This window comes from Phoca vitulina, unplaced genomic scaffold (assembly GCF_004348235.1).
Source record: "Phoca vitulina isolate PV1807 unplaced genomic scaffold, GSC_HSeal_1.0 scaffold47, whole genome shotgun sequence".
NCBI lineage: Eukaryota > Metazoa > Chordata > Mammalia > Carnivora > Phocidae > Phoca > Phoca vitulina.
Window position 1 is genome coordinate 12105334 of NW_022589750.1, and position 26321 is coordinate 12131654.

The following is a 26321-nucleotide window of genomic DNA, read 5'->3' on the forward strand; positions in this document are numbered from 1 at the left end:
AAGGAGCAGCTGGAAAAGTGAGGGGCTGATACAGGTCCCCTCAGAACCCACCACCCATCACGAGCACTGTTATTGACCCAACATCTACTCAGGCCTAGTGTGCGCCAGCCCCATGTGCTGCAAACCAGGGGGCTGCCAGCACCCACCTCACTTTGTCAGGTCCTTCTTGGACACACCACCCCAAAGGGGACCCTTCCAGGTGGGCAGGTTGTCCTGAAAAGTGGGAAGGCTGGGCCAATGGAGGGCACAGGGCAAGAAACAAGTGCTCTAGGGGCGCCTGGGTGGCTCAGTCGGTTAGGTCTCTGCCTTCAACTCAGGTCTTGATCCCAGGGTGCTAGGATTGAGCCCCACATCAGGCTCCCTATTAAGTAGGGAGCTTGCTTCTCCCTCTGCCTGCAGCTCCCCCTGCTTGTGCTCACTTGCTCTCTCTGTCAAATAAATAAATAAATAAATAAACTCAGCCTTCCCTCACAAACCCAATAAACCACAGGCTGCACTTCTAGCTGGTCTCTGGGAAGAGGCTGCTGGTGGTCTGGGTGTCTTCCTCAATTGAAAGTCCTTTCAAAAATGGTTACTTGAAACTTCTGCTTCTGGAAGATAGGTAGACATAATTTTCCTTATTCCTCCTACTAAGTACAAATCAAACCTCAGACACTGTATATAATAAAAACCTAAGGAGACTCTGCAAGGTAGAGAGAAGAGGGCTGGGGATCCTGAGACCTGAAAACAACATGGAGATGTGCACCCTGGCTTCTCTTTTTGTCTCATTGTCCCAGACTAGGTACTGGAAGAATGAGCAACCTGGAAGTGCCAACAGGTACAAATAAAAGCCCCAATAAAAACTGCTCTCTCTAGCTGAAGAACCAGGGAAGGAACAACCTGGTAAGACAAAATATTCTACGATAACTGTTCTATTCCTGCCAGACATGACAAGAAAGACTCAGCTCCAGCCTCACCCATGCCAGCAAAGGCTTCCTTCCTACCCTTGCCAGCTAAGAGGCACCCCAGCACCCCTACCAGGAAGGTGTCGGGAAGCCAGGCAGGGAGCTGGGATTTTTGCACCCCACTCCAAAGTAACAAGGTCCCTCTCCTCTCCCTGCTGGGATAGAGTCAGAGGAAGACATGTGGGGAGCTGAACTCTCACCCCTGCTCCAAAGTAACAAGGAACCTCCCCCATCAGGTGTCAGTGGAGGCCAAGTGGGCAGCCTGGACTTCTACTTCCACCTGAAAGTAAAAGATGGTGGCCCCCCCACCCCCCTACCCCCACTGTAGTAGTGTCAGAGAAAGCCAACTAGAAAAGAAGGGTCAAACACAATCCACAGTCACCTAAAATAACACAAAAATATCCAAGTTTCAATCAAAAAAATCACCAGCATACTAAGAACCAGAAAGATCACAAACTGAATAAACAAAGACAATCAACAGATGCCAACACCAAGGTGACAGCCATGTCAGAATTATCTGATGAGGCAGCAATGCTGAAATGTTTCAACAAGAAATTATAAACATGCTTGGAATAAGTGGAAACACAGAAAGCCCCAGCAAAAAAACAAAACAAACAAAAAACAACCAGGAGATATAAAAGCCAAATGGAAATTTTGAAACTGAAAAATACAATAAATGAAATAAAAAGCTGACTGGATGGACCCAACAGCAGAATGATGGAAACCACAAGGAAAGAATCAGTGAACTGGAAGAAAAGTAACAGAAATTACCCAATCAGGGGCGCCTGGGTGGCTCAGTCTTAAGCATCTGCCTTCAGCTCAGGTCATGATCCCAGACTCCTGGGATCAAGCCCCGCTTCGGGATCCCTGCTCAGCGGGGAGCCAGCTTCTCCCTCTCCCACTCCCCCTGCTTGTGTGCTCACTCACTCTCTGTCAAATAAGTAAATAAAATCTTAAAAAAAAAAAATGAAAGAAATTACCCAATCAGGCAACAGAGAGAAAAGAGACTAAAAGAAATAATAAGAGAAAAAATAGAGACCTGTAGAACAATAAAAAAGATCTATCATCTGTGTCATCAGACTCCCAGAAAGAGAAAAGGACAGTACGGTGGAAAAAGCACTTGAATAAACAATGGTTGAAAACTTCCCAAATTTGGCAAGAAAGGCAACCTATAAATTCAAGAAGCTGAGTACACTCCAAAGGATAAATCCAAAGGAATTTACACCAAGACACAACAAAATTAAATTTCTGAAAACTAAAGACAAATACAAACTCTTGAAAGCAGCCAAAGAAAAGTAACAGCTTATAAATAGGACAAAACCAAATATGACAACAGTGGACTTCTCATCAGGAACCTCAGAGGCCAGAGGCAAGTGGTACAATACTTTTCAGGCACTGAAAGGAAACCGTCAATCAGAACCCTATACCCAGAGAAAATATCCTTCAGAAATGAAAGCGAAATCTCAGATGAGTTCCTCAAAAAATTAAAAACAGAACTACCCTACAATCCAGGAATTTTACCCCAAAATTAGAAAACCCCCAATTCAAAGGGATACATGAACCCCTATGTTTACTGCAGCATTATTTACAAGAGCCAAACTATGGAAGCAACCCAAGCATCCATTGACATACGAATGGATCAAGAAATGTGATATTTATCTACAATGGAATATTACTCAGCCATAAAAAAGAATGAAATCTTGCCATTTGTAACAACATGGATGGACCTAGAGAGTATAATGCTAAGTGAAATGTCAGAGAAACACAAATACCACATGACCTCACTCATATGTGAAATTTAAGAAACGATGAAAGACGAAATGCTTTTCCTCTAAGATAAGGAAATGGGCAATGATGTCCACTCCCAGAACTACAGTGCTAGAATTTCCAGCTAGTGCAATAAGGCAGAAAAGGAAATAAAAAGCATGTAGATCAGAAAGAAAAAATAAAATGTTTACAGATGACATAATTTTCTATGTAGAAAAACAAGGAATCTGTTTTTAAAAACTCCTAAAACTAGTGAGTTCAACAAGGATACAGGATATAAGATCAGTATACAAAAATCAACTGTATTTCTATATACTAGCAGTGAATATGTGGACACCAAAATTAAAAATGTAATACCATTTACAATCGCTTAAAAAAATGAAATACTGGGACGCCTGGGTGGCTCCTTGGTTGAGCATCAGGTCATGATCCCAGGGTTCTGGGATCGAGTCCCTGGTTGGGCTCCCTGCTCAGCCAGGAGTCTGCTTCTCCCTCTCCCTCTGCCCCTTTCCTGCTCATGCTCGCTCTCTCTCTCAAATAAATAAAATCTTAAAAAAAGAGAACTATTTAGTTGTAAATCTAACAAGGCATGTACAAGACTTGCATGCTAAAAAAAACTACACAACACTGATAAAAGAAACCAAAGAAGAGCTAAAAAAAAATGGAAAGACATATTATGCTCATAGACTGGAAGATTCTAAGATGCCAATTTTCCCCAAATCGATATACAGAATTAATGCAATTACTAATCAAAAGCTCAGTAAGGCTTGCAGATATAGACAAGATCACTCTAAAATTTAAATGGAAAGTCAAAGAAACTAGAATAGTTTTAAAAATTAAAAAAGAATAAAGAGGGAGGAATTCATCTACTCGATTACAAGATTTATTACATATCCACAGTATTCAAGATTGTGTGATATTAGTGGAAGGTGAGATACATAGATCAACAGAACAGAATGGAGGGGCGTCTGGGTGGCTAAGTCAGTGAAGCATCTGACTCTTGATTTCAGCTCAGGTCATGATCTTAGGGTTGTGAGATCGAGCCCCATGTAGGGGTCTGTGCTGGGTGTGAAGCCTGCTTAAGATCCTCTCTCTCCCGCTGCCTCTCTTCCCCGCCTCTCTTCCACTCTTAAAAAAAAAAAAAAGAGAGAGAGAGAACAGAATAGAGAATCCAGAAACAGACCCACACAAATATGTCCAACTTAATTTTGGAAAAAAGGTGCTAAACAATTCAGTGGAGGAGAGACAGCCTTTTGACAAATGAAGCCACCGGACATCCACAGGCAAAAAATAAATAAAGCTCAATCTTACACAAAAATTAGCTAAAAATGAAACACAAACTGACAAATCAAACTTCATTAAAATTAAAAATTTTTGCTGTGTGAAGGCCCTACAAGGAGGGTGAAAAGATAAGTCACAGAATGGAATAAAAATATTTGCAAACCACATGCCCAACAAAGGACTAGTATCCAGTAGAGTATACTAAGCCCTCTTGAAACTCAACAGTAGAAAAACAAAAACAAAAACACAACAATCTGTTTAGAACCATGAGCAATATAAGCCTATCAGAATGGCTAAAATTAAAAATGGTGACAACACCAAATGCTGGCAGGAATGTGAGGAAAGTCTATCACTCATACATTGCTGGAGACAATGTGAAATGGTACAGCCACTCTAAAAAAGTTTAGGGGCTTCTTTAAAAACTAAGCATGCAATTACCCCATGATCCAGGAACTGCACACCCGGGTACTTATTCCAGAAAAACAAAAGTTTGCATTCACACAAAAACTGTACATTTCTGAATGGTTATAGCAGCTTTATTTGTAATAGCCAAAACCTGGAAACCCAGATGTCCTTCAGTAGGTGAGCAGTTAAAGAAACTGGTACATGACCCCCCTGGAATACTAGTCAGCAATAAAAAGGAACAAACTTGATCCACACAATCTGGGTGAATCTCCAGAGAATTATGAGTGAAAAAAGCCAAAACTGAAAGGCTACATGCTGTATGATTCCATTTACATAAAATTCTTGAAATGTGTAATTTCTGTAAATGGAGAACAGATCCATGGCTGCCAGGGGTTAAGAGGTAGTAATGGTGGGAGGGCAGGGGCGTGGCTTGAGGGGACCTGGAAGGATGGAAATGCCTTGATCTTGACTGCATCAATGTCAATATCCTGATTCTGACACCGCACTATAATTTTACAAGGTTTTACCACTGGGGGAAACTGGGTAAGGTGTACGTGGAATAGCTGTATATTTTCTTAAAACTGCACAGAAAAATACAATTATCTCAAAATAAAAAGTTTAATTAAAAAAAAAATAAAACCCAAACCTGTTACTTGCTGAATACTGCCTCCACCCACATACAGGCATTTAGCACTGGAAAGAGACCGTCCACAGCCCCATACCACAGAGGCTCCAGCCATGAAGACCTCGGTGGTCCACAAGGGCCTTCCCCAGGCCAGGATGGCCCTCCGCGGCCCTCAGCTGTGCTGAATGAGCTCCACCGGCCTTTCCAACAGCTTCTCCTGGAGGCCACACACACCCACACGTGTACACCCTGCTGGCCTGTCCTTCTGCCCCTTTTCCTCTCGCCACCCTCCAGGCAGGTCTGGGCTGCATCAGGGAGAGCCCAACTGCCTCAACTCAGGCCAAGTGGGCAGGCCACAGGCAGGGGAAGATGCAAACGTCCTGGCCTGCTTTACACAGCGTTGTCAAGCTGCCACACTGATGCTTCCCAGAAACATACAAGCCTCTGGACACAGCCGCCCGATCACAGTCGGCTCCGAGGCATCGGGAACATTACATGCTCGGCTCTCAGCAACATGTGGCCTGAGGCTCAAAGAGCAGGGACGTCAGTGACGGATTTCTAATGGGTGGTTAACCTGGATTTTCCTGTCCTCAGATTCACCCACCCTGTGAGTGTACATGGTGCCGAGAAAGGCAGATACATTGCACGCTATGGCACTGAAGAGTGAGTACCCAAAACTACTGATGCAAAAATGTGGGCTCCACCTTTCCTAGCCCCTGATAACATCCCGTCATCCTAAAGGCCCTCTATGGTCTGGTGTCCCCTTACTGGCGCCTACACAGGCCCCCTCAAAATCCTACACCCCCTTCAAGTACAGGAACTGACCCAAAGCCAACTGCTTACTGAGAACTTACTGTGGCTGCTACCGCCATTAATCCAGGACACTGCCACCTCCCCCTTCTCTGGACTGCTCTGTTATACTTACACCTCCCAGGGGAAAGAAAAATATTCCATCAGGCACAAGAATTGCTTGTGGAGGGCTCTTTGCCCCATCCTGCTGCCCCTCCTAAGTTCCATTATCTCCCAACCCCAAGCCATCCACGTTCCTTCCCTCTTAAAGCACTCAGCTCGCCGCGGAGTCCCGCCTCCCATCTAGCACAGTGCCCTGTACAGAGTCGGGCTGCAGTCACTGAAACACACATCCACATGAGTCAGTGGACATACTTCCTAGTCGCCACCACGCAGCCGAGACTGCTCCTAAACTGTGCTCTGAGCACGGCCGGTAAGGCCTTCCCAGCCGAGACCCAGGGGAGCCCAGACGGCACTTCCAGCCTCCACACCTGGAGCTCCCATGGTGCTAGTCGGTACTGGTCGGCCCCGGGGGACAACCAGCAGGCTGAGGCGCAGGCAGACAGGCTGAACTTCACGTGTACTTCTCCTTTCTCAGATTCTGACCCCCCAGTCATGCCACGTGTGCCACACTGGCAGAGACACAAAGAAGTGCTGTGGGAACCCGGCACTCTCCAAGAGCGGCAATGTGGCCGTACGTGGGGAGAACCACCGCCTTCCCATACTCCTGCCCCAGGAACCCCACAGCCAGAAATAAAGCTGAAAGAAATAACACAGAGAAGCAAAAAGCTCCCCTCATGATTGAAGAGGAACTCAATGTCCAATAAGCAAATGGCTAAATGAATGCTGATTATCAACTCACGAAAATATTACACAGCCATTAACTATATAACTATAAATACCTATGAGGAATTCAAGAACCCCTTGAGAGTATGTGCCCACGGGATTCCATCAAGCCAGTGCTTCCTGCACAGAGCCAGGTGGCTTCATTCCATCTGTCTCCTGGATGACTGGCACCCTCTGGAGGTGTTCAGTGGAATTTCCCCAGTTGCTGCTGTGAAGCTGGAATCACTCAAGGGACCAGAGATAAAAATGTGATGCGCACTTCCCTCCCCAAGGGGCTCTTTGTATTAGTGAAGGAGACCAGGCATGGGAACAAGCATCCAGGGTAGGATGTAAAAATGTGGCCTATTATTATAAAATGCATCATAAGGACAGAGAAAGATTGGGAGTCAACGAGAAAACAGCTATTGTGTTGACTGCTGGGATCATGAGCAAGTCTTGGGTTTTTTTGTTTGCTTTTACCATTTTTTGTAAAGTATATATAGTACTTACCAGATATTACTTTTTTTTTTAAAGGGAGGGGAAGATGTTTGCCTGACTGTGCATGCATGACTTCTGATATAGTACTAACAGAACATCTTCCAAAAGATGGCAGAGGGTGGTGGGCAAGGGCGTGATTGTTCCCGTCAGAATAAGAAGTAGACGAGGTCAAGGAATCCCTGTACTCCACTCTCCACCAATGGCATGACCTAACAGCTCTGGATAATTAGTGTAAAGACCATGGCCTGGGAACCAGAAGGCCCAAGTTCAAGTCCTAGTTCTATGTCTTAGTTGGTGTGTGGCGCAGGGCAAGACATTACCTCTGTGAATCTCAGTTTCATCATCTACAATAGAAAAACACACATAACTTTTCCATACCATTTTTTAAAAAATTACATCAGACACAAACACATACTGGGTCACTGAACAATCAATGGCCCAGAGTCAGGGATATACATCCCAGCACCTACATAGGGCCGTGCACACAGCCGGTGCTCAGACCAAACTGGGGGTAGCGCTTGGGGACCAGCAGCACTCAGGGGAGTGAGCCCCACAGTGGAGGTTATGAGTGGAGGTCCCCAAAGGAGCGTGATGGGCAGGACTGCAGAGTATTTGAGGCCAGTCCAGAAGGACCCCAGGGCCTCCTGACTCTGAGCGTAGGGGCAGAGCATGCAGAGCCCACACAGGCTCCCTCATATTAGGCTAAACGCCTGAATTCCAAGCACAGTGACCGTCCCCATTAAAGTTCTTCAAGAGGAAAAGTCCCACAGTCCTGAAGAATCCATATATGCGAGGGCCAGTATCCCAGCTTTGGGGAAATTCCTGGGGCAAAGATTTCTCTGGGCCAAAGGTGGGGTATAGGGACCTGCACTCAAGCATGAGCTGGGGGGCAAATGGCCCCTGGTAGAGGATTCATTAAAAGATCTATGGGTAGAATGTATGTAGACTGCAGCTGATACACCTGTAGTTTCGAGGTTCCTTCTTGCCCTTTTTTTCTTCCCCAAAAGAGTTTCTCTGGCAACACTTCTAGGTTCATAACAGGCTGTTTAATATTTTCTGCATTTTGGTTCTAAAAGGAGAAATGATGCCTGGGCAGCAGCCGTCTGGCCATCTTTATGAGCTTGTAAATCAAGCTCATAAGAATTCAAGGTCACCTGTCTTTTCCGAGACATTTCAAGTAAGTCAGTAAAAGGAGATCTGAGCACATGTGAAAGTCAGTCTCAGGCCTTAACCTTGCCAAGACTTTACTGTGTCCTAGGTGCCCACCTGCCTAGCCCATGGCAGGGGGGTTAGCACACAATTCTGAGCATGCCTACTAGGGCCAAAGCCCTCAAGCAAGTGGGGCATCTCTTTCAGAACAAGCCTGCCAGGGCCAATCATCATCAGTGAGGGTGTTGGCCATCACTGCCGACCCCCTGAGAGGCCACACACACACTTGTTCCCCACAAGGCCATGAGACCTAAACCGTGCTGGGACTCCTAAGACTTGTCCAAGGGGGTCTCAAGGCCTGGAGAATACCGTGACGTTGCTTTACATTCAGTTCTGGACCCAAGCTACATTCCTCAATACGGCCACCATATGCCAGCATGAACTTCCAGGGCCTGTCGTTTGCCTCTGAAAGTCAGCAGAGAACAACCAACCATCACCAAGATACTCACAATCGTACTACAGCCACTCTGGGTGATTCAACATGATCAGAACCCAGGGCCGTGACCAGGGTGAAAGCCTGGCCTTCCAAGTGAGAAAGGCAGCTGTTCCCCGGCCGGCAGGATATCATCAGGTATGTGGCCTGGAGGACACACACTCGATCTAACTGAGCACACTGGGGAGTCAGGTAAAAATGCCCATTGGTTTCCTCTCTTTGTCACATCTATCCTGCCTTCCACTGTCCTCAGAGCTAACATCCACAGCTTATGAGGCTGGTCACTGCTCCACGCCCTTCATGTACTCTCCGGTCTTCACAACAAACCTATGAGGTATATGCCATCAGCACCTCCATCTGACATTCAAGGACACTGAAGTGACCTGTCTAAGCAGGCTCTGAGCCGTGACCACCTGGCCCCCTAGCTGGCCTGTAACCACTCCACACTGCTCCACGTCGGTGAGCCACTTCCCAAAGTAAAGGCCGGAGCCATCTGAACAGGAAGCATGTTCTCCTGGAGGGTCTAGTCCTGACCCGCACATCACGCGGGGTCTCCCCAGACACCCTTGCAGTCGAGGTCCAGGACCTGGGTGTGCACGGCACCTGTGAGTTCATCACTATGGGATGAACCAAACACAGACCACCCTCCAGAGAGCCACCCATACAGCTTGGCCGGGCACCATGGATTGTTAAGGTGTTCTGGGAGCTGACGGAAATTGTGGGGCTCTTCTCTGGAAGGAGGAGTCTCCCTTACCTGTGCAAACAGTAAGGGTGAGCACAGGCTCCCACCTCTTCCCCACCCCAGACAAAGTACAGTAACCCTGTGATTTACCATTCAAACAAAGATACTTTGGGGAAAGAGTTGGGACCCTATTAATTGCCAAGACACGTGACCCTGGAACTCAGGAGAAATGCAGCTTACCAACCTTTGGTGCCAAAGGCCACAACGCAGAACCATCAACGCAAAGATAAGAAAGCCACCGGAAATACCCACAATGAGACAAAGGCACAAAAAGTGGAACGAAGGGAAAGGAACTCGGCACCCGGGGCAGAGACAGGAGGTCTGGGAGAGACTTCCTGTGAGAAGTTCGCAAAGGACCAACTTCAGAAACTGAAGTCAGGGACATGAGCTTGGGGAAAGCAGGCAGAACTGAGCCAGCGTCACGCCAGCCGACGTGTGCAGAGGTTCAAGCTTCCCTCCAGAGGAGGCAGCAGGGCCTTACACACAGTGTCACCCCATCTGGCAGTGTCATGGAAGCAAGGGTTCCAGGAGGAGAGGCCACATCCCAAGAACTCCACAAGGCTCGGTATGATCGGGGTCCACACCTCCAGAGCTAGCGCGGAGGCCCCAAACCTCTAGACAATCTGCAGACGGTCCCACCCTTCAGCCAAATCAGAAGCAGCACAGGGCAGAGGCAGAGACAACAAATATTTGGTGAAACAATGACCTGAGTTCTACAAAGTGTTATCGGATGGCCCCTTGGTTTTGGCAGAGAATGCTTCTGCGCTGCTGACACATACTTGCCCAGACTGCACACATGGGTGTGTGTGAGGGCGAGGCCAACACCATGTCCGTACAGCGTGCTCAGGGGGACCTGGGGTAACCACGATAGGGTAGAATGGAGGTGCAATGTGTGCTATTAGCTATGCGTGGATAGCAAATGTCAAGCAGAAAACGACAAGAAGATGGGAAATGAACATGTCAAAGAATGGTTTGGTAAGATATGAATTACGAGTACAAACCAAGAATGAGGTGGGGTAGTAACTGTCTTGGGGTATTCCTGTAATAGCTTTACTGAGGTATAATACACATACCATACAACTCCTCCATTTAAAAGTGAGCACAATTCAATAGTTTGTAGTGCATCCATCACCACAGTTTTAGAACCCCCCAACTCCTGCCACCCCCAGAAGAAACCCTGTAATCTTTAGCTGTCATTCCCTAAACCGTCCATTCCCCAACCCCCTCCCCCATTCCAATCCCTGGAAACCACTACTCTACTTTCTGTATCTATACATTTGCCTATTCTGGACATTTCGTATGAACACAATCAGATGACGAGTGATCTTTTCTGACTGCTCCCTTTCCTTAGCATGATGTTTTCAAGGTTTATCCACACTGTAGTACGTGTGTATATTTTACACCTTTTTATGGCCAAATAATATTCCATTTATGAACATACCACAATTTGTTTATCTACTCAACTGCTGCTGGACGCTGGAGTCATTTCTCCCTTTTGGTGGCTGTGAACATTGATATACAAGTTTGGCGACGGTTTTTCAACCTTCTTTAAGAGAGGTCAAAGAGGTAAACACCACTTATCAATGTAAAGTCTGGACAATGAATGCTTCAAAAGCCAAAAAAAAAAAAAAAGGAAAACTGGTTGAAGGAGGTGCTGGAAGGGGGTTCCTGAGAGGCTCCCCATAGGCAGACTCGGGCAGGCAGCACTAGCTACACAGACCAAATCTCAAGCTGAAAACATCTCAAAGAGACAGACATAGGCTTTCCATAAAGCCTTTCCACGTGGATGGAGAAGAAAGGGGCAGAGAAAATATTTTCTTTAACAGATGCCATAAAAAATACAGTCATAACAAAGACTGTGGTATACCTGAAAGATCTGAGGCCATGGGGATAACTCCCTTATTTAACACTAAAGACATCAAAATTCCTGTAGAGCCACTGAATCCAAGAGGCAGGACCTGGTTGAGGGGCATTGTAGTCTTAAAACGAAGAGGTAATTTTCCTAATGAAAAATCTGAGGGTTGATCCAAACTTCTTCCTAAAAATAAAATTTAGTGAGGGGCGCCTGGATGGCTCAGTTGACTAGCATCTGACTTTGGCTCAGGTCATTATCTCCGGGTCCTGGGATCCAGCCCCACATTGGGCTCCCCACTCAGCGGGAGTCTGCTTCTCTCTCTCCCTCTACCCTGCTTGTCCTCTCTCTCAAATAAATAAAATCTTTTTAAATAAATAAATAATCCCATTTGTGTCACACAGACCTCTGGGGCCTCCAAGATTCCCTTAAATCCCCTTTCCTCCCACATGCTTAGAGGGCACAGGGCCCGACCATCCCTCTGAGACCAAGGAATGCGAATCTCCCTCTCCACCCTGACTTCTGACCCAAGCCCCAACCCTGCACCTCCAGGGAAAGGGGGAGTATCACCTGGCCACTGCCATGCTTCCTTCCAACTCCCGTGTCCAAAGCTCCAGGTCAGGAACTGGGATGGGGTCTTGGAAATTACCAAGCACCGCTAAGTGAACAGATGAAAAGATCAGGGTCATCTTGCCTTCTGGCCACAAAGCTAATCAGTGACAGAGGCCCAAGGAGAACTGCCTGCCCCCCGTCTGTTATTCCTTGGCTGCCCCTTGCTCCCCACATGAGAACCCAGCCCTGTCACTAGTCTAGTCTCCATCCTGAAACATTCCAGGCACCTCTGGCCCCTCCCTTTCAGGAGCTGTGGAGTGCGGTGGTGGAATCTAACGGCAAAGCAACCTCCTTCTCCAAGCCTCAGACGCCTGTCTGTGCACTCAGGAGAATATAACCTACCCCATACTCTTCACCTTGAGTCCCTACCACATGCCGTGTACCTGCATTTCATTTATTCTTCAGAGAGCCAGCCCTTGGTGACAGGAAGTAAGGGTGAGCTAGTCCTGGAGTGTGCCTGCTGCTGGAGAGAGCAGGCACTTGTCCCCAGTGGTCCCCTTATCACCTGCTGCCCTTTGCACGTCTGACACCTCACTCCAAGGAGGCTGCTTCAGGCCCTCGCCTGGATTCTGCACCTGCATCAGCTCCATCATGACAGGAGTCCTCCCTGCCACTCCTATCACGGCCTTCCAGCAAATGATCCAACCTGAGCTAGACCAGTGATTTTCAAAGTATGGCAGTCCTTGGGACCCTTTTGGGGGTCCACGAGCCAAAACTATTTTATGAAGTCTTCACTTCCTCACTCTCATTCCTTCCCTAGTGTAGAGCAGAGTTTGCCAGAGGCTATGTGACATGACATCACAACAGACCGAGTGCAGAAGACAGGAGAATCCAGCTGTCTTTCATGATGACAGATGTTATGGAGATTTGCAAAAAGGCAAAATAGTGTGGCTCCTCTCAGCAGATTTATTTGTTGTTTTGGAAAAGTAATTTTTCAGAATACACCTGTTATTTATGTGAACATGTAACGGGTTTATTTTATTTTTAAATAGATTAATAAATTTCTAAACATTTCTCAGTTTTAAGTTCTAGTCCAACAAATACTACAGATGTAACCCACATGGACAAAAGCCCTTTGAGGGCCTCAATAATCAAGAGCATAAAGGAGTCTCCAAAACAAAAAGCTTGAGAACCACTGGCCTAGCCAATCATCCCACCCCCACCCCCACCCCAAATCCTCAGGTCAGTGACTGGCCCGTCCTGCCCCCACACCCTTGCTTCCCTCAGCACTCTGCTCATGCTGTCACCCTGGCTCTCTGTCAGCCCAAACACAAATGCGCCTTCAGGTCCATCTCCAAGTTTCTACTCAAGACTCCTTTCTCCTCCACAGCACTACTTTAAAAGACTTACCACAGTGGCTGTACTACATACAGCACATGTGGAAATGGAACGGACTCCCGCATACACCAGGCAGGGAGCCCTTCCTCTGGGCGAGGCAAAGCTCTGCTGAAGAGGGGAGGTCTGGAGAGGGGGCTGGGCTCCACACAGCCAACGTCCACTATGGGTCCCTCCCCTGGAGGCCACTGAGGGAGGCTGAAACACTGGAACGACCAAGCACCTTGAGTGTTCCTTAGGAATCTGGTACATACACTGTACATAGATGTGACTTATGTTCTTTTGTATGCATCAAATATTTCATTCTATTAAAAAATATTAACACGGGGGTCAGGGTAAATTAGTGATTTTCTAACAGTGAAGACAACGGGAGGTGGTGTTTCAGGGGCTGCTGCAGAGTGTGGGGTGGGCGGAGCTCCGGGGGGGGGGGGTCCTCACAGGTGGCACCGTCCTCTCCTCCCATCCCTCACATATGTGAGTTCCATGTTCTGTTCCAAGGGGCTCTGTGCTCTACTCCTAAAGAGATAAAGTTTGAAAACTGATAACTAGTGACCAGGCCAGATCATCTCTTTTCCCTCTTAGTGACCCCAACATCTTTTGGAAGCCCAATAGCAGCAGCTCCCCATGCATCTCACCATTGGAACACTCCAGTGTCTCCCTATGTTGTCTGGCCTTCAACTCCTATGCTCCCTCAGCCCCCCTCCCGCCAATATTAAAGCCCCCACTTAGCTCCTTCCTGGCAGCTCCACTCATCTTCAGGTTAGACAGAAAGGGAAGAAAGGAAGGACTGAAGCTCAAAGTGGCTCAGCCATCCCTGTGCATGGGCACAGCACCTCTACCACCACCTCAAAGCTGCACACCATGCTTGTAAGCCTGAGCGTTGCCCCGTACCCCAGTTCTCCATCCTGGACTCCTACAAATGAGGAACACAGGTCTGGGCAGCACCATATGCACTGTCATCCCAGCCAGCAGTCTGCAGTGCTGGCCTCTGGCTTGATGTGCTGATTCGAAACACAGATCACGAATAGAATGACCACTGGACCCGGATATTCCACTCTTAGGTCTCTACCCAGAAGAACTGAAAGTAGATGTTCAAATAAAACAAGCACATGAATGTTCATAGCAGCACTATTCACAACAGCCAAAATGTGGAAACAGCCCAAGCATCCATCTATAGATGAACAGATAATCTAAATGTGCTATGCCCATATACTGGAATATTATTCGGCCATTAAAAAAAACAACGAGGTAATGATTCATGCTACCACTGGATGAACTCTGAAAACATACTAAGTACGAGAAGCCAGACTAAACGCTACATATGCTATTATCAATTTTAATGAAATTTCCAGCATAGGTAAAGCCATAAGGACAGAAAGCAGACTGGTGGTTGCTAAGGACTGGGAGTGGGGAGTAACAGCCTAATAGTTATGGGTGTTCTTTCAGGGTGATGAAATGTCTTAAACTATAGACTGGTAGTGTTTGCACAATACGATGAATGTGATGAATGCAATGGAATTGCACACTCTAAAATGGTTAATTTCATGTTATGTGAATTTCACCTCAAAAAACAAAAAACAAAAAAACACAAAAAACAACCCCAAACAAAACCCACACACAGAGCTCCCTAGATCCCAGGCACAGAGACAGTGAGGGCACACAGCTGATGGCCCGCTCTCTGTCCTCCCCTCCCACACTTCCCAGCTCAGCTACCCGCTTACCCCTCTGCCCACACACATGCCCTGCAAGCCCAATCCATGCTCAGGGCTCCTCCCTGGACTGCAACAGCTGGAGGAAGAGGGAGAAAGTGACATTTTAAAAAGCCTCTTCCCTGTTCAGTCTTGACAAGGAGCCCATGGCCGCAGGATTTCTGGAACATGACGCCATTCGTGGCAAAGGGAGGAATGCTAGAGAATGCGTGGGGACACACTTCTGGGGCTTTGCAGGAAAGAGTCTCACCCTCTCCCTCAAAAAGCAGTGCTTCCCATTAAGAAACAGGTAGGACGGGAAAGTGCCATGGGAAGAAAAAAAAGAGACAAGAAATGTAAATAAGTTCAGCCCAGGCCTCATCCTCTCGCCCCACCCTTCCCAGCACACACTCACCCTTCCGGCAGGACAGCCCCTGGCTCCTGGACAGGAGGGCCACACACCAGCCAGAAATCTAACGTCCAGGAGGCCCACCTGACCCCGCTCAGGACAGCGCAGGAAAGAGTGGAAGGAGGAGACCCTGTGTCAGACTGGGTTTGCCTCCCAGCTCTAGCACTTACAGTATTGCCCTTGGGCAAGTTACACGACCTCTTTCCAGCTCAGGTTTCTTATCTCTCTACTTCATAAGGCCACTGTGAATGTAAATGAGTTAACAGTGGCCTGGTACACAGCAATTACTGCTGGCTACAAATACCACCACCTCCACAATAAATAATCCCAGAGCGCGTCAACTGCTCCTTCGATCTAAGTATAGGAAAACCTCCACATCACAGGAGGCAGCATGACCACCCTCGCTGGTCCAGCTCTCCTGAAGAGGACCCCTAAACTCACAGGGTTTCGAGGCAGGAAGAGTCAGCAGGCTGCTTGCTGAGATGGCATCTGCCTGTTAGAAGAGCTGTCTGCAGGCTCTCGCAAGGAACCACTTCTACCTGTTTAGACCCTAGAGAACGGTCCCCTTGGCAAAAGGCTCCCCTCCCTGGAAGCATGTGGGATTTGTAAAGCCTGAGGAGCAGCGGGGAGACTGGAAGGACGGACCTGCTGGCTGAAGTGAGTGAATCAACACTGGGGACCAGAGGGCCAGGACATGCCCTGGCCACATCTCCCACCCACCTGCCCATCAATTTGGGACAAAACCTGCGCTGCCCTCTACCCTCCAGCTGTTTCACCAGGCCCAGGGGCACAAGCACTTTGGTTCCCAGACAACTGTCCCAGAGACACCAGCAGGACAGTGGCTTCTTAATCTTCTGCTACCTTGTTGATGACAACTCAGACACTTCCATGCAAAGTGACTTCTGAAATCAGGATCTGTCACTGCCATTCGTGGGACCTGCACTATGTACTTCTTGGAGCGTGGCAGGGGCCCAGAGGCGGCTGCTGTGCCGAGCACTGCCCTCTGGAGCAGCCCACGGACTCTAATGCTAAGTCTTAGGCTAATGGCACCTGGCCTCTTCACTTCCTGCCCTCTACAAATTCTTAAAACCAGTTCCATCTTATTAAAAACAACCAAAAACCAAAAAAATAGTTCAATCTTTATACTTAAACATGTTCTGAAAATCAAACCCATAGAAGCAAACCGACTACGGCCTTTCCAATCCCAAGGGGCTACCATGAGGAAGTTGCTAGGCTGGTGCCAAGCAGCTCAGCAGGAGTGGAGGCAGCCTGGGCTTTTGTTCTGTGGGCGTGGAGGTAGACAAGAAATGGAGCTAGAGGGTCAGCTGTCCCACAAAACCATGGAGGCGGGTCCCCTCTCTGGGCCTATGTTGGGGAAAACGAACCCCACTTCCTGAGCACCCCCCAGGTACCCGAGCATTTACAAATCCGGCACTTGCCACGTCTTGCATCATCTTCGCCACCATCACAGGCACCCACGACATGGGCATTATACAGTCCCCAGTTTTCAGAGGAAGGACAGATGCCGAAACTCTGAGTGACCTGCTCCATCACCATTAAAAACAGAGCCAGGATATGAACCCAAATCTGAGCTGAAAGCCCCCAATGTCAACCACTCCATTCCCTTACATGAGCACATTAAATGAAAAGTGGGACTGTGTCAGATTTCTAGGTCAGAGCATGTCCCCAAGCGGAAGACAAACGAACGCCCCAATCCCACTGAGCCCTGAGGCTCCCCACACCCCAGGTCACTCACCAGCCCCAGAGTAGAGAAGCTCTGGGTGTGGCACCTGGAGACCCAGGAGATGTGGACTCTTTCTCTGTCTCAACTGGGACTCCCAGAAGTTGCTCCCCCTTCCTCCGGCCCCTTTAGCTACTGGCCAGGGCCATTCGGAGGTAAGACACTGAGTCTGAAAGGGTGCCATACAGCCTCCCTGGTCCGTCTGATAAAACCAGTGCTTTAGGACCAACAGAGATCAAGGACACAATATTTCCTGATTCCGAATTCCTTAGGGGAAAAGCAGTGTTTCCTGTTCAGGGCTGTGCCAAAGGTGTGGTCACTGCCACAGGCCAGCAGCCTGCTGGGGGACACGGGGCCACCCTAAGGCCGAGAAGATTTTAGGGCCTACACGATGACCTGTGAAATGTCCTGCACCACTGCCCTCCCCACGTGTACCTCCATGCACCCTACTAAGGAATCCATGTCAGGGCAAGGCCCTGTTTCTGATAGCAAAGGTTAACACTTTTTATCAGACACAGGGAGGTCAGAGAGAACTTTGGAAAAACCCACACTGGCTTTCCTGTGATCTAGGCAGGTCACTGAACTGGGTCTCAGGGGCTCCATCTGTTAACTGGGGACAATCCCTCACTTGCTTAATTACTGGGGGGGTATCACCCGGCCCCTGCAGGCCCCTCCTCCCAGGGCTAGAAAGTAGAAGTCCATTACACAGCTTTGATTTTGTTTGCAATAGCCCAGCCTCCTACAGAAACAGTACCAGGTGAACAAGTCCAAGCGGCCTTCCTAAGAGGAGGGAGAACAGGCTTCCGGTGTCACAAAGGCTGGCAAGGGAACAGTGTGGAACTAGGTTCTACGTCCCAGCCCCACTGCTAGGCAGCTCAGTGACCTCGGACAGGCAGTACCACCTCCCTGAAACGCCACATCCCCCTCTCTACCGGGGCCCATGCTGCCACCAGCCCTTCCCACCTAATGAGACTGGAACGAGACAGATCACGGTACACGGCACGTGACGCAGCACAATGGAGGCTCCAGAGGATTCGACGCACCCATCTGCTCACTCTCGCTGCAAGCTGCCCCGAAGACCGGGCAGGCCACCATCCAGCACAGGGTGCAGTCGCCAAGCTGAGCATGAGGGGAGAAAGGAGCTGGAAGGGTTACAGGCTCCAGGCAAAAACCAGGCCGTGGTTTCATGTGAACTAGGATGACCCTGACGGAGAAAACCAGCAAGTGGTTTGGAAGATTCCAGTTCCAGTCTCCAGAGACAAAATGCCAGCGAATCAACCCACTGGCTCTCTTGCCCCCAAAGGAAGTGATAATATAAAGGGAGCGGTGGGGCCGGGCATTCAGGGCTCCCATGCCAGGGCAGCTGTGAAATCATCCTCGGATCATCTCACCAAACCCTACGCTGCTAAAATGAGGAACCACAAAGTCTGGGGCAGGTTTGAAACCTGCCCCCCTAGCCTTCAGAGATGACTGGGGGCCCCACAGCCAGGAAGCAGAGGTGGCTGAGAGGCCAAGGTCCAGGCTCCAACCTCATGTCACCCAGAACCGTGTCACTTTTTCTGTTTCACATATGGCATTTCCATATGAGATTCCTCTGAGTGAAGGCTGTGTGATTTAGTGCAAGTCTGAAAACTACTGACCTGGTCCAACTGTGTCATTTCAGATGGGAAAGGGAGGCTTGGAGCGTGAGTTGCCAAGCATAAAGGAAAAGCCTGTTTTCTCAGGTTAAATGTTTCTAAATTAGCATCCAGTGCTCTTCACCGTGTCTTGTGCCTCCTTCCCCCCACAGTCTTAGGATGGTTGGCGATAGGACGTTACCTCTCTCTCGTCTCTTTTCCCTGGTTGCAACGCTCTCTTCTCTCTTTCAAGACTAAATGGCAGCTTGGGAACAATTTAAAGATAAACATTCCCAGTCAAATTTCTTTATTTCAGCTAAACAGCATCAGGGTTCTAGTAATCAGGAAACAGCCCAAACAAAGGCTACTCCCCACAGGACAGGCCCGTCAGCGCGCTTCCTGGAATATTAATTACCACAAAGGGGGTTCAGTAACCCCTATAGGCCTGGCTAGCACCTTCCATCCATTCCATTAGTAGACCACTCCCTGTAAACAGAATGGGGGCATCAGCTTTATAGGTGGGAAACCGAGACGCCGAGAACGTAAGTGACCTTCCTGGGTCACCCTGCATGTCCGTGCCAAGAATAGAACATAGGTCTTCGATTGTAGTCCTTCTGTGTGGCAAAGGAAAAAGAACTCAGAGAGAAAGGTCAAGTAGCAGGCTAGAACACAGGGAAAAAAGCAGCTAAAATACAGCTGCAAAACACTCCCGAACACAAAGGGCTGTGTCAGAATGCAGTCACCCTAGCCAGCAACGTGCCTGCAGGGGGCACGCCAGCCTGCCCCCCAGGCTCTCACTGGCTCCCTCCAGGACAGGCCCTATCGGCACCCTCCTTCCTCCTGCTTCTAGAGGAGGAGTGGGGATCCGAGCCCTCAAACATCACTAAAAGGAGTCCGCAAGAAGATGGGACGTTCAAAGAAAGAAGCCCCAAGAGTTGGCAAGGACACCAAGCAGAGGACACAAACAGGAGTAACAGCAGGAGAGAACCATTCCCGGAATCCTCTGAACACAGGCTGTCTGCACAACACCTCCAAGAAGGAGGAAAAACCCACAAGCACAGCCCTTGCACTCAGTACTTGCTCTGAGGGTCTCAAGGGCCCCGCGGTGGGCCAGGCTGCCGCGACCAGAGCAGCCCCGTTCCACACGGTAGGCACCAGCTACGTGTGGCTCTTGAGCTCCCAGAAAGTGGCCAGCCTGAAACAAAAGGTGCCGAAAAGGTAAAATAATAACTTCTTTATGTGTGGAAATGGTATTTTGGATATGTGAGGTTAAATAAGATATAATTAAAAGTAATTTCATCTATCTCTTTTTGCTTTTCTAATGTAGCAAGTAGGAAATTTTTAATTATAAAAGTGGCTCATGTTATAGTCCTACTGGACAGGGCTGGTCTAACCCATATGCCAAATCTAGCTCCTGGCTTTTTTTTTTTTTCTTTTAAGGTCCCAAAACCAAGACAAGCTTTTACGTTTCTACATGATTACGTAAGTACCTTCATAAACTCCTCGATTTTGGCCTACAAACCCTAAAGCTTTTACTATCTGGCCCTTTAAGAAATAAGTGGTCAATCCCCTGGTCTAGACTCTAAATACAATCAGATATTCCCTCCAATGACAGTAGGGGCAGAGGGCAGGTTTGGGATGCGCGAGTGTGTGTGTGAGCGATTCTTCCACACTCATTTTTAAAAATTGAGGTAAAAGTCCTATAGCGTAAAATTAACCATTTTAAAATGAACAAGTCAGGGACGGTTAGTACATTCACAATGTTATGCAACCAGCTTCTCCACCTAGTTCTAAGACTGCTCGTGACACCCTCAAAGAGAACCCTGATCCCATTAGCAGGCACTCCCCCACCAAGAACCCTGGTAACCACTAATCTGCCTTCCATTTCCACCGCTCTACCTATACTGGACATTTCATATAAATGGAACCATACAGTATGTCATCTTTGTGCCTGATTTTTTCACTTAATATGTGTCTGAGGTTCCATCATATTGCAGGATGGTCAGTACTTCATTCCTTTTTCATAACTGAATATTCCGTGATATGGATATACCACAATCTGTTTATCCATTCATCTACTGATGGCTATTTGGGTTGCTGCTACCTTTTGGCTATTATGAATAGTACTATTACAAACATACATGAATGTATTTGTTTGAATACTTGTTCCCAATTATTTTGGATATATGTTAGGAGTGGAATTACTGGGTCATATGGTAATTCTTTTGAAGAAATGCCAAACTATTTTCCACAGTGGTTGCACCATTTTCCATTCCTATGAGCAATGCATGAGGGTTCTAATTTCTCCACATCCACACCAACACTTACGACCTTCCCTTTTTTAATATAGCCCTCCTAGTGGGTGTGAAGTAATAACTCACTGTAGTTTTGATCTGCATTTCCCTAACGACTAATGATACTGACCGTCTTTTCCTGTGCTTGTTGGCCATTTTGTAAGGTCTGGGATTTATGACATAGCCCCTGCCAAACCGTTTACCAGTATGTGCATAAATCATAAATCTTCTCAAAAGGGTGGTCATGAAATCTCCCCATTGCTTATGAGATAAATGTTAAGTGAAATAAAGAAGTTCCATGCCCTAGAACTTCTAAGAATGTCACAGAGATAAAGGGAAAGTCAATGAAATGATTCACAGAGACCAGGTCCTGACCCACCCACCTCTGTGTCTGGGACTCTCACCCCAAGACCCCAAGCAGCCCTGGCAGTGGAGTGCCGCACAGCGAGGGGCACAATTCGACCGAGAGATCTCAGAAAAGATGAAGGAGGACTGGAGGAGCCCCGGCAGAGATCAAGACCAAACTCCAGATGGGAACATCGAAGCCTGAGGAGAGAAAACAACCCAGCCAAGATCCCACAACAAAACAGCAGTAGAAGGAACTAGAACTTAAGTTCAGATGCAGTGACTCCTTCCACAAAAGGCATGCCTAAAGTCGTACAAGTCGGCAGGAGGATGAGACATCACGCCAGGTCAATACCCACCACGAACCCCAGAAACCCACACTAAGGCTGGGATCCAAGAACCCTGGGCTCCAGACCTTCTGCTCCCACTGACCGCCAACCCTTGATTCACATCCCTTCCCCACCGGCTCCCCCTCGTTTCACTCTATGTGGCCTCCTGAGTGACTGACTACACTCACTCCCACGACTTCAGAATTCCTACCGGTCCCACACCCCTCATCTAGCTCTAACCACCTGCATGCTTGAACTGGTGATTCCACCTAAGGACCACACTAGACCTCCACCTCCTCCCCACCCCACAAACCTACTCTCTATCTGTTATTCTCAGTCTTTGTGAAGGTACCCAGGTCTCCTCAAGCCCCACCTCCAATCAACCACCAATATCCTGTCCCTAGTGCCTGATGACTCCTTCCGTCCTGGCCAACACTGACCTGGAGAAGACCTTTACCAAAATTTACCTGGACTATTCAAGACAATCTTTTAGCGCTTCTACTCTTATGCCGAAATTATTTTCCTGAGACAAAACTCGGATGGATTAGAAAGTTAAGCATAAAAATAACTATAAGGGAACTACAAACATGAGAAAATAGTTTATAATCTTGAAAAAAAGACATTCATAATCACTAGATTAAAACTACAAACTAAAAAAGAAACATGGAAATTTAACTGCATTCTTATTTAAAACTACCATATGAAAAAGAGAAATGACCATACATAACATTAGAACGGACACCGTGGGAGAAAATACGTGCAATATAGGACAGGTTCAGATTAAGATCTAGAGCAGGGGTCAGCAAACTAGAGCTTACAGGCTGAACCCTACTAGCTGCCTGTCTCTGTAACTCTGTAAATACAGTTTTATCAGAAACACCTATACTCATAAGTTTACGTATTGTCTAAAGTGGCTTTGCATGATGGCTTTTACACTACAATGGCAAAACTGTGTAGTTGCCACAAAGATCATATGGCCCACATGGTTAAAATATTTACTATCTGGCCTTTTAGAGAGAAAGTCGGTGGACCCCTGACCTTGAGTGTGGACAGAAAGCTCCTACCAACCAGCTGGGGTGGCGGGTGGGGAGCAAGAAATTAACCCAACAGAAAAACAGGCAAACAGTATGAATGGGCAGTCTACACAAGAAACAAAACATATGCCATAAATACTGTAAAAAGAGGCTTGACCTCACTGGTAACTAGGGAAATTATTAAAGAATTAAATCATCTGACAATATCCAATCCTGGCAAAGGTACGACACAGCCTTTTTTGGAAGGCAATTTAGTGATATCCGTAAAAAAAAATTCAATGTGCTTGATGTCAACCCAGCCATTCTATTTTTAGCTATCTGCCCCCAGAGAAATACTTGCATTCGTGCACGCACACACTCACCCAAAAGCATTTAGAAAACTGTTCGCTGAAGCAGTCACTGTGCGTAACAGCAAAACCCAGAAGTAACCTTGCTGTCCATCAGTAAGGGAATGGTGACAATATGGTACATCCCTGATGGCACAATTTGCAAAACAATTTTGGAATAGTTATGTGTCGCACCATGAAAAGAGCTGTAAGACATGTCATTAAGCAGGAAAAAATATGTTGCAGAGCAAATGCATATATAGTCTGGGTTAAGTAAAGGTCTTAACTGTGTATTCAAGTCCACATGCACATAGGGAAATGCACAGGACTGAAGGATAAACGCCTTAAAGAGGGGGTGGCCTCAATGATCACTGATCTATCTTCCAGCCTTGAAGGTCTAAAATAAGCTCAGGGCAGGGAGGGGCAGCAGGAAGCAGGGCCTTGGGGGAGAGTGATGGGAACCAATTGGCTGAGGTTTTCTAATGGAGCCAAGAGGATGAGAGTAAGGCTGGGGGAGGCCGGAAGCTGAGAGCAGCAGCTAAAGCTGTTGGCAACAGCCCTGAGTCTCCCTCCTTCTCTTTTCAAGAGCAGTTTCTTCCTGAAAGATCCCAGGAGGTAGAATGCTGGCCTAATCTCTCCCGGCACAAATAACCCCACTCATTATTTCAGAAACTACCATCCCAGTTGTGTCCTGGAAGACTCCGGCCTGTTTAAAATCCACAATTAACTGTGAATAAAGTTGAAGAATAATGTACTTTAAATCTGCAACATTCTCTCTTGATCCAATTAATAATCAACAGATTTTTTAAAGAAAATTTAACAGATTGGACTCAAATATGCAGATCCCATTCCAGTTTATCTAAGCCTAAGAATCAGAACACAGTCCTGATGAGGTGTAAATAATCCATGTACGAATTTTGGCAGTTGCCTGGAATAACCAGGAAACTCTCTCAGAACAACCCTTGCCAAGCCCATAAACTTCCTAAATCCAAGTTTACTATTCTGTGGGTGATTTTTGTTTGTTTGTTAACTTGTAAGAGAAAAGAGTTTAATAAGATACTATTCCTTGCTTTTCACAGGGTGAGAGAGGTAAGCCAGGGATCCCTACTCCCAATTTACAGAAAAGAAAAAGAAACTCTACAAAGGCAAAGGGACTTACTCAAGGTCACACAGCTGAAAGTGACAGCGAAGACAGCAGAAAGGTCTCCTGACTCCTCGTCCAAGGCCCTCATCACCACATAAACTGCTTCTCCCCAAAAAGGCATCCAGTTGAGAAGAGAAGGTGTCTCTGAAAAGCCCAACCCAGAACACCTTACCAGGAAACTGAGTTCTACTCTCCCAAACTGACTGGCCCTTCATCCCAAAAATCTATGACTGCAGCCTTGATGCTCCGGTTAAGCTTTTGGTTTTAGATGAAAGGAGTCTTTTCCTGGCTGTTGGGATTCTGATCACAGAGGAAGACACCATGTCTCAGGCCATAACCCCTGCCCTGCCACCCTACTCTGGTCTGCCATGTAAACAATTCAAACCCTGTGAGTACTTAAGTAGCATTAAAAACAGCCAGGCCGTACACTTCAAAGCAATGTTTTCCATCTAAAGGGTTCTTCTGCAAAAGGAGTGGCTACAACTAGGTCACACTGGACTGGAATGTGAAGGGAGCTCCCCTGGCCTCATTGGGGGGGAGGGGGGGAATGAGAGAAAGCTCTGAAGAAGACTAAAACTGGGGGAGAGGCAAGAAGGGGCAAAGACACATCCCAAGGGGCTGTATTCAGGGCTTGGTCAGGAAATCCAAGGAATCTGATGGCCCAAGGACCTCCAAGTGTTCCAGAGAATCCTTGGGATCCGGGGGCTCAGACAGCAACCAGTACAGGGGTTCCCAAAGGCCAGTGCAGATTGCAGTCCAACTTCTTAGGGAGCTGTTGCAAAACAAATTCCTCATCTCCTGTATCACTTCAGTAATGGGGCCCTAGGACTCTGTATTTTTAGACTGTGACTCTGATGCAGGTTTGGGAGCTACTAAACTAGTCCAAAGCCCTCATATGACAAATAAGGCCAGGAGAAGTGAACGGACTTTCCTGAAGGCCCACAGGTCTCCTTATTCCTTGCCAAGCGACCAGAGAGCTGGGAGAAAGGGTGGGGAGAGGACCCCCCCAGCTCTCCCATCAACAAAAAGCCCTCCAGTTTAAGTTCAAGAGCAAGACCCTCCTCTCCCGACTTCAGGACCATTCACCTCTCCCATCATTGACAGTGACAATGATTTAGAAAACGGGCAAACTGGGTCTGATGAGAGGGAAGCCCACGGTCCACCCGGACAGTCCTGCACCCTTGGCCACTCTGGGTGGACAAGTCTAAGTCGGGTCCTAAAACGGACTCTATGGGGGGTACTACGAAGCAGCAAGCAATCCCCAAGCGCTTTGTTCCTCCTAAGAAAAACCAGGCATTTTTGAGTCACCCAAAAAGCATGAATCACACGGCAGGGCTATGGGAACGGGAAAGGATGTTATTTTTCGGCATACTTGAGGATTTTCCCTTTGTCCCGGCTCTATCAATACACTTCCCGCTCCCTCCCCCCCCATCTCCATCCTCACTACCCTCCCCAGGAGGACCCACGTACATTTTTTCTGCTCCGTTTTTATCTTCCCCGGGAGTCTTCAGAGGCACCCCCACCCCCGCCCGCCTCGGGAACTGGATAACGTCCGCTCTCCTTTCCAGAGCAGGATGGTGGGCTCACGGGCGTCAGGACTGGGGGGAGGCGGCCAGCGCCCCCGGCCAGGCACTCTCGCCCGCCTCGGACGACGGCTTGCAACACCTAGCGGGGCGACTGCGCGCCGGCAAACTTCCAGCCCGAGGGGGCCGCCGGGGGTCGGGGGCCGCCCCGCGCGGGACCCGGGTCTCACCTCCCAGTCGGCCCCGGGACCCCCGCCCGCTCACCTGCGTCAAGTCCTCGTCGTTGAGGAGATGCGACTCGCGGGGCTTAAAGCAGTTCTGACACTTGCTCTTGTTGAAGATGTTGGCCTGGAATTTCCTGCACGGGTTCTCCTTGGCCGCCGACATGGTCGGCGCGGCGGCGGCACAGGCCCGGAGGCCCGGCCCGGCGCGCGCTCCGCGGCGGACGGCGGACGGCGGCTGGCGGGCGGTGGCACCATGCACGGCGGGCTCGGGGCGGGCTCAAGCCGGGCTCAGCGCGGGCGCCGCGGCATGCCCCCGCCGGCCGGCCGCCTC

At 48.2% G+C, this 26321-nt stretch overlaps 1 protein-coding gene across 6 annotated transcripts in view; it reads right to left on the bottom strand.

Moving 5' to 3' along the window:
- Positions 1–26212, bottom strand: part of MPRIP (myosin phosphatase Rho interacting protein) — a 148781-nt gene extending 122569 nt beyond the window's left edge. For 2 of the 6 annotated variants that reach the window (XM_032431979.1, XM_032431977.1), the window contains exon 1: positions 26031–26212. In XM_032431979.1, coding sequence (XP_032287870.1) covers positions 26031–26153 — 123 coding nt within the window. In that variant the 5' untranslated portion in view covers positions 26154–26212. The remainder of the gene's footprint in view (positions 1–26030) is intronic. The other 4 variants (XM_032431980.1, XM_032431978.1, XM_032431981.1 and 1 more) reach the window with 2 other exon arrangements.
- Between the last annotated feature and the right edge of the window lie 109 nt (positions 26213–26321).